The 9,077-nt window shown below is 34.6% G+C and overlaps 1 protein-coding gene across 2 annotated transcripts; it reads left to right on the top strand.

The window, feature by feature from the left end:
• Window positions 1–32: 32 nt before the first annotated feature.
• Window positions 33–9,077, top strand: LOC128166928 (folliculin-like). Of its 2 annotated transcripts, none has more exons than XM_052832393.1 (9): window positions 33–144; window positions 984–1,207; window positions 1,705–1,842; window positions 2,572–3,022; window positions 3,484–3,632; window positions 5,535–5,648; window positions 7,187–7,445; window positions 7,922–8,024; window positions 8,391–9,077. In XM_052832393.1, the coding sequence occupies exons 2-9, from the start codon at window positions 1,004–1,006 to the stop codon at window positions 8,572–8,574; spliced, it is 1,602 nt and encodes a 533-aa protein (XP_052688353.1). In that variant the 5' UTR covers window positions 33–144; window positions 984–1,003; the 3' UTR covers window positions 8,575–9,077. The 2 variants fall into 2 exon arrangements, with proteins under 2 accessions (XP_052688353.1, XP_052688354.1); XM_052832394.1 differs by lacking the exon at window positions 33–144 and adding an exon at window positions 403–869.

Below are 9,077 nucleotides of genomic sequence, written 5' to 3'. Positions count from 1 at the left end.
CAGAAAGGGGACCAGCGATTGGATAAAAGTTTCAAGAACCAGCTAATCAAAACAAAGGATTGATTTTGAGTCATTTTCAGTCACATGATGTAAACATGGTGCTTGTTTATCATCGTGACAATTAATCATGTAAACAGAGCTATTGTAAGTACACGATGCATTTTTTCGTTATATGTAATATTTTTTTTAGGAAGTCGCAAAACAACATCCGAGATTTCTCCTACTCTAACATTAACCTCCGCGCATGTCATAATGTAAAAGCGGAATCTCTTGCATATATTTGCTAAAAAAAATCAGATTTTAGGTTCTTCTTTATAAGAAGAGACGTGTACATGTATACACTTACCATTATACATATGTAAGTACTAAATAGTAAGTACCATGATGTACATAAGTCCCTGATTTTAAATACAGTTGCATTTCAATATCCCGAGTTTTGATATCTCCAATACACCACATACATGTATGTTGAAATGACTAACGTATTCTATTAAGTACATGTATATACTACATGTATTTATAAAGAATTTGCAACAAGTGAAAGAAAGTAGAATTTAATCAATATAGACAGCTTTAATTTCAATATGATTATTCCAATAAATATGTGACGGTATGACCGGTTCGAATACCAGTGCCAGATAGCTCATTTGGTAGAGCACCTGAGATTCAGGGGCCCGTTTTCGAATCCCGGTCTGGTCCATCATTATTAACTCATCCCGTTACATGTACCATGACCAACCCCTGGAACTGACAGGTTAGCTCCTGCCAGGGAAAGATCCTGGGGTGATCTTCGTTGGTGACGATCAATTAAGGGAGGAGGAATGTGACAGTCAGACCAGTTTGAATACCAACACCAGATAGCTCAGTTGGTAGAGCACCTTACTAGTAATTAAGGGGGCCTGGGTTTGAATCCCGGTCGGGTCCATCGTTATTTCTTCCATCCTGTAACAAATGTATGTTTATTCAAAATGCTCTATTCACAGGTTTCTATTGATACCAGACCATGAATGCTATCATTTCTCTGTGTCACTTTTGTGAAGCTCATGGTCCCCAGGTCATCTTTTGCACCCAGCCCCTCCACCCCTTGGAGAGGACCATTTCTACAGACTCTGATGACACTGTCACTGACGGAAGAAAGGCTGCTAGGTCCTCCTCCATCACTAATGAACCCACAACACCAACCTCGGCCAAAAATGAATTTTGTCGGGTATGAATTTTGAAATAAAATATCAAAGTTGAAACATAATGTGACATATATGATTTTGAAAATTCAACCCATTTATGAAATTTACAGTATATGTCCTTCACAGAAAAAGTTTATCTCCAAAAGTAAATGAAGGAATGTATATATCTTTAAATCAACAATGTACTGTAATGTAATAAAACAAGAGTAATCCAGCTTTTATTCCTGCATGAGAAAATTCATCAAGGTTTACCCGATCATACTTGTCACAAATATATATCACTGTTAACAATTCTTTTAAGATTTATTTGTTTCAGGTACCTAGTACATAACCTTTAATTGTCGTAAAAATCTGTCACATACTATTATTACTAGTATAGTGAGTAAATTGCAAAATGCTCTGAATGTAAATAAAAGTAGGCATACAGTTATTAAAGAGATATGTATGGAAATGAAGATTTTATTGACATGACTGTGATGATTTAAAATTTTGATACTCAAGTTTAAAACTTTTTCAAAAGGGCTGTTCTTCAGAGAAGACAGGATTCATAAGTCGAGATGACGATGCACAAGTGAATTACATCAGCAGCAAGCAGCCCTATGACAGGGAGGTTTACAGCATGAGTCGGCAGGCCTGTCTCAAGTCACTTACAGGGGAGGTAAGAAATACTGTAAACATATTACATTTGGCTGTGTATTCTATTTAGTGCTTGAAGTACATTGCTAAATGCCATGCAGACGTGTAAAAGAATAGGAACATTCAGGAATGCGCTAAATCAAATCGATGCCAACTTGTTCAAAACCTACTTTCCACCAAATATCATAAACGCCAAATATAAACCGCTTACAGAACTTGTATTTGCTCATATGTATATCCTTCAATTCTCTATAGAAAAAAGGGGGAGGAAGTTAGTACTTTAAGCATATTACTTTTGGCAGTGTATTCTATTCTAGCATTTTTGGCAGAAAGCGGCCTCAACTAAATCAAGTTTATTGCTAAAAACCATACATACATGTATTTATATGTAACAGAATGTTGCATCCAGAAAATTACCAGTAATACACTTATTCAAATCCATGCTAACTTGATGAAAAATCAATTTTAGCCAAATGTTGTACTTGGGAAATATAACATGTTTACAGTATCTTGGTACAGTGTCATTTAATTAATGTAAATAATTTAGTGGATCAGTATTTTACTGCCTTTTGCATTAATTCACAAAATTACTGATACACATTCATTAAAAAGCTAGGTTTTCATAGAAAATATTAGTTAATTTTGAAAGTGATGATTCATGTTCATTTATGATCTGTGAATGCATAGCTAAATCTTCTCTCAATGTTTTATTTTTAAAGTTAGAATAATAATAACTTCTTGCTAATTGCAGGTGTGCCCTGGGAAAGACGGTCCAATATTCTTTGGAAATGATCAGCAGGGCCATGTTCTTAGCTACACATTTCATATAAATGACACTCAAGCCCGAGGGTCATGCACTCGCTACAGCATATTAGTCGTGATGATGGACAAGATTTACCTTCTGAATTCCTGGCCGTTCCTTGTCCCTCATCTAAAGACAGTCATTGAACACATTACAAAAAAAGCCAATGTGGTTTATGAGAGGGAAAAGATCAAGCTGCCCCTACAGCCCCCACAAGCTTCTAGAGTGAGGAGTAAGCCTGCCAGGTCACTGATCGACTTGACAGATGACAGAAACATATTTAAGATTCTACATTTGTCATTTGTGTGGATTCTGAAAGCCTGTGGTAACCGCATCACTGAGACTCTTCTTGAGGGGCCCCCTACTGAAGATTCCATTATTGATATGGAGAAACAGGAAGGTTAGTATAATCAAATCAGTATGTTCATGTAAACACGAAAATGTATGAACTATACAATACACTTAATGTACTGTAAACCAACTTTTTTTGCGAGCTAATTATTTTCATGAGGTTTGCAAGAGCCTGGTTGCAAATATCTCTCGACGCAAACCATTCTTTGCAGGACAAATGTAAATAACAACATGGGTGTGGTTAAGGCTTCATCGCAAAAATTTGTCATCCCAAACCAGTCTATCTACGATTACTTGTGAAACTAAAACATCGCGAATAAAAGTTGGTTTATAGTTTGCATATCATGTACTGGTAAATATCTCATCTATCAAGTACAAGGTAAATGTATTGAAGTTTGCTAATCTAAAACCAAATCATAATTTTTTTTTGTTCTTTACTGAAATAAATTAATAACCATTTTCCTGTACAGTATTCAAATATAAATTTATTTCTATACTTTTATCAAACAGAGACAGAGGAAGGCTTTTGTCTGATCTTTAGTAAGAAGGTCAATATAGATGAGGTAGAGGAGGAAAGTTCAAACAATGAGACAGCTGAAAGTCCGGAGACAGCGGAGGAGGAGGGGCCCGCCATCACCAACATCAGACACCTCATGAAGGTACTATAATACAATCAGGTACTAAAATACATGACGTTATGTCCCAAATCAAGGATCTGATGGGAAGTTACAGTACAGTAATTCTATAATACATTACCTTGTGTACAGCATCAAGCATCTGATGATGGTACAATTGTACTTTAATACTTGACCCTCTGTATAATATCAGACATCTGCTGGTACGGTAGACATTTTTACATGGGTTCTCTTTTAATGAGAAGAAGTTCATTGTCATACAACATTTGATCACAATTTATCTGAAATTCTTGATAATGAATAATTTATCAGATGTTGTAAGGGTACTATACACGTATGGTAAGCAGGGTTCGACACTAACTTTTTAAAGCATTGGTCTGTGACTAACGGACTAAGGTTAGTGTCAAACCCTGCCCTTAGTTTTCAAATATATCATAGGTTTCTCCACATACTAGTACTCTCTGTGTGCTCACCAGAGTACATATCTAATCATACAGCTCTTATATAGAGTGCCAGTTACTACATGTACTACCGTATTTCACGGTATTTAGGTCGATACGGTTTATTGGGCGAAGGAGGCCGTTTTTAGCCATAAAATAAAAAAAAGTATAAATAGGTCGACTTCGAAGAATTGGTCGAAAAATTACCGCTAGTTCTAATGAATAAATGGTTTAAACCAATAACGTTATCATATATTAGCCTTTAATCTTATTTCACAGTTTTAAACAAAAGGGAAATAAAATGTATTTCTTGAAAACATCGTAAGAAAATGTCTGAAATAGCGTCAAAATTTCCAAACCAAATAATTCAGTACGGCCGGTTTTAATTTAAGATCGTTTTTTATTACTTCCCTGCCATGTGTACAAACTGGTGTTAACCGGGGGATAGTTACCTAGCCTGGAGGCATGACTACGGTAGCACATGCCAACCTGTGTATCTATGTGACTTTTTACTGTGTATATACACACGAGTCAACCTCTGATCTTATTGAAGCCTGCAGGCATGAGTAGCACGTGCCGAGAGTTCAACTGTGTATAAATAAAGTCAGCGCTACCCAGACTGATTTCAGAGACACCTGGCTAAAATTTCATCAAAAGTTTTATGTTGAATATACAGAAAAAGACTTGTTCATGTAATCTATTATGAAAACAAATTGTTTTTTTTTTTATTTCTACCCGATGATATTTCCCCCCGTAATTACCCTTTGTACGGTTCTCATTTTACTTTTACCGCGCGAAATCGATTTCCTGTTTATCGTAAGCACACAATCAAAATGCATGACTATGATCATGACAGCATTTAATGATTCAGTCAGTGATCTAAGTAAGAAATGTAAGAAGAAATAAATCTATTTACATTTAATTTTGTTTAAATGATAAATTACTACAGTATATTGATTAAAATCCATACGATTTTTACACAGAAATTCAAGCAGTATTACAGTAAACACTCGTGATTTTATTGGAGGGTTGCATAAATTTTTGCAAAATTCCAACCAAAAAAAAAAACATAAATTGGGCGAAGCGATGAATAGGGCGAGGTCCACATGTCAGGGAAAAAAAGTATCGACCTAAATTCCGTGAAATACGGTAGTTACATGGTCATGCATTGGTACTAGGTATGAAATTCACTACCCAGACTATGCATGGAATATATATTCTGTTGCTTTCGGTAGTTACCTTTGAGTGAATCAGTTGTCTGTATTGTTAGTGTATAATGACATAAAAGATTTGCCATATTTCTTTACGAAAGAACGATAACTCATACTGAGTAAGCATAGATCTTGGCTGAGGGGGAAAAACCTAAATGTTACCCATACTGGTAACATTTTAATTAAAATTTGAAAACTTTCAATAAGAAAATTGCTGATATTTCTTGTGGAATGAATGCCAGTACTGTACTAAACATGTATTTTGCTTTTTGTAGATCCTTGGTGAAGATAAATTCCATGTGCTAGCTCATCATGTTGTCATCGGCAACCAGATTGTGGTTCAAAGTTCTATGGCTTCCATTGTGAGGTCTGTCTTCAATGCACTCAAGGTAAATACCAAGAAACAAAATTTTGGCTTCCAATATCTTATACTAATAAAATGGTTTTACGAGGGTTGTTCGGAAATTATTGAGACATTTTCTCTTATTCTTTTAGTAAAAAAGATAAACTCTTGAAATTTCACCAAAATGTAAATCAGGATAGAGTTTATCAATGTGAAAAGTTTCTTGTTCATGGCATGAATAGATCATTCCTAGTAAGCTGACCAACGTGCCTTCATCCTGTAACCTGGCGCAACCACAAACTTTTCACAACGTCATTTTAACGCTTCTTATTGCTCCCGTGTTTTAAACACCTTACAAACGAACTGAAATAAGAATTATTCTTTATTTCTCATCTTTTGTTTTAATTTCAAGATGTCATCATTTACATTTTCTCTCATTCTTGTTTTTTTAAAGAAAAAATTGAGTTATTTTTACACGAAAGTCTAATTACTGTGAATGTCTCCTGCAGTCATTTTTTACATATTTTAGAACTGTTGACAACAGTTAGTGTGTCAAAAGTTGTTAATTAATCCCTTTGGCCTAATTTTAGTTAAACAATCAGTGAAAAAAAATATGATGAACTGAAGTTCTCTACCTTGTCTTGTCATCATATAGTTTTTTTACGCAATTGCGTGGCTTTAAAAGGTCTTCTTCTGAGATTTCCACCAGTTTAATGGTTTTCGTTGCGCCGCCTTGACGTCAAAATTCAATGTAAAGTCGTTGTCAGATTTTTATTGTTTTGTAAATATGTGTGTACCATATCCGTATTTCAACTTGAACATCAGTGAAACTTAATCAACAAGTAGTCGCAAAGAATAGCAAAATGAACATATTTAATTTGATTTCTTTTATTATTAACTGTAATTCTACGGACACTTATAAAGTAGATGTTGAAGTTGTTTAATCTCCGAGTTCATGGCAGCGCCGGGTACCCCAACCTCGACTTGTTTATCTACTGTCGTAAACAAAATATTAAATATTCCTTTAATATTACTTTGTTTTATTATTTGTTGGCGTTTCTTCATTGTCTATGCCAATTTTCACCAAAATTCGTCACTTAAAAATGAAAATAATCGATTTGTCTCAATAATTTCCGAACAACCCTTGTATAACACAATATATCTGAAAAATGTTAATTATTTATTAAGTTTTAATGTAGTATACTGTAGTTTCATCAATATTCGTCGAATACCAATTTTCGTGGATTTCGTTAAGTTTATCCATGAAAATAAATGTTCATTGAAGTGCAATTTCAACTAACATTTTGTACTGATAGGATCATTGGCCACGAATTTACGTATCCTTGAAACTGTGGTTTTCTTTTACCATGAAAATTGATACCCTAGCTTGAATATTAATGAAACCACAGTATACATATACATGTACATGTATATATATTCTACAAAACAACAAAATTTATGAATTACCTCTCGTAAAATAAACCTGGTATATGTTTTGATCAATTTTTGTTGCTTTGGTAGGCCTACAGATTTATAAATTTTACTTCATCCATCAATGCAATTCTCAGTTAATTTGTATTTCAGAGTTTGCTTCCCAAAGGCTGCTGCCGTGTCATCCCTTACAGTCACCAGTACGAAGAATCCTGGAAATGTAACTTCCTTGGTCTGGTACCGGAAGTAGAGCTTCCTCTGCACATCATGTCAGATGAATCCTTCGTCCTGGTAGAAATCAGCCTCGAGGATCAGAAACCCACAGACACACCAACAAAGGAGGAGGAGAATGATGACCTCCTCAAGAGACTTGTCTTCAAAATGGCTAGTCCTACCACATTACCAGAGAAAGGTCAGTGTCAATACAATTGAAAACATGAATACTGATGTACTATTTGAAAGAATTTACATGACATGCATGTAGAATCTACAATGATTTGTGATGGCACATGTATATGATAATTATCCAATAAGTTGTATGTTTTCTGTTCTCAAAGGGGCTCAAGCTTTGGTGGATTACTTTTTCTTTGCATAATTTAAGCTACTTTGAAGTTATCCATGTGTAATGCAATGCTTCATGGATGATTTCCACCAAATACTTGAGCAAATGTGCAAATAAAAATATAAACAGTGACAGCTTTCTAATTATGTTTAAAACTAATTACCGGTACACGTAGTATATGGTAATAGTCAAAAGTTTACCGTAGTGAGGAATGTTTATTTCTAGGAGTAGTAGTTATGGTACATGATTCTGTCATATAATTATATACATGTAAGATACTGTAAATTTTCATGAATTTTTATGTCAGTTTTGTTATTTATGATTAGCTCCCAATGCCCTGTACAAAATGGAGCTTGCCCTACAGAATGAGGATTTAACTGACACAGTGGTGGAACACTACCTGATCTGTCTGAAGGAGGAATGGATGAAGTAAGCAGTTACATTACTTTCTCTTCTCATCATAAATATTGACATAATTGTTGATTGTTCAGTGCATAAACTATAAAGACAAAATGGTTCACAAGCAATCAGATTTGCTGGCCAAGGATGGTAATTTGCTTTTGATCATCTTTTAGAGAAGAAGGGCGAGTTATTCCCCTTTGCTAGAATTTCTTACAGATCTATGAAGGGATGTTTACAGCAATTGCTTGCTTTCTATTTCAGGGTATATCTTTAAGATAGGAAAACAATTTTTTTTGTAAAGCATTATTCAATTCAAGGTATGAATGATTTGGGTTCATATAATTTTTTTTACTTTGTTTGACTATTGAAATTGCCATTTCTCTGTCATTGCAGTAAAGTGAAGGTGAGATTTAAATTCACCAAGGCGGGGGGCAACAGAACAGCAGAGGACACCAAGAAACTGATGCAGGTGATTGGTGCCAAGGAGGAGGATACACCCCTCCTCAAGTTCTGGATGCAGGGCCTGAGTCTTCAGTACAGGCAGCATATTCTGACCGCCTCCAAATCGTCCCGGTGATACCAAACAAGCACCTGTGTTACCTGTAATTGCAAATTCTCCAGTGTCCATTACATCTCTCTTTCCGCCCATTGTTGTTAGTTGCTTATCTCAACACACTCATTTAATATGTTTATGAAACTGAATTAGAATATTTATTATTTGTAATATTAGTGAAGGACTTCAAATGAGAGAGATCTAACTAACTCCATTGAAGATTGCTTTTAACATTCAAATTGGACACATATTAAACCAAGTCTTGAACAGACTGTGTGCCAAATCATTCCATTTATGTTTGTACAATTCAGTCATTGTATTATATGCATATTGTATCATATCAGGATTTTTAAAGATAACAAGTTTGCTTTTAAAACTATGGATATGTACATGTTAATTGCAAGTGTCAATATATCACGCTTCATTCATTGTTTATTTTGTGCAATATTCAATTTTGAAGATTTTAATAAAATTTTAATGTTTTAGATATTACCTTTTCAAAAATTAAGAGAATCTAGAAAAATCTT

The sequence above is a fragment of the Crassostrea angulata genome, chromosome 10 (genome assembly GCF_025612915.1).
Source record: "Crassostrea angulata isolate pt1a10 chromosome 10, ASM2561291v2, whole genome shotgun sequence".
NCBI classification, from domain to species: domain Eukaryota; kingdom Metazoa; phylum Mollusca; class Bivalvia; order Ostreida; family Ostreidae; genus Magallana; species Magallana angulata.
This window is presented reverse-complemented; position numbering and strand designations above follow the sequence as displayed.

Coding starts and splice junctions, on each gene's coding strand:
- LOC128166928 (XM_052832393.1), top strand. CDS start 1,004: ATGAATGCTATCATTTCTCTGTGTCACTTTTGTGAAGCTCATGGTCCC. Junction 3,633..5,534: donor ACATCAGACACCTCATGAAG/GTACTATAATAC, acceptor TGCTTTTTGTAG/ATCCTTGGTGAAGATAAATT. Junction 8,025..8,390: donor CTGAAGGAGGAATGGATGAA/GTAAGCAGTTAC, acceptor CTGTCATTGCAG/TAAAGTGAAGGTGAGATTTA.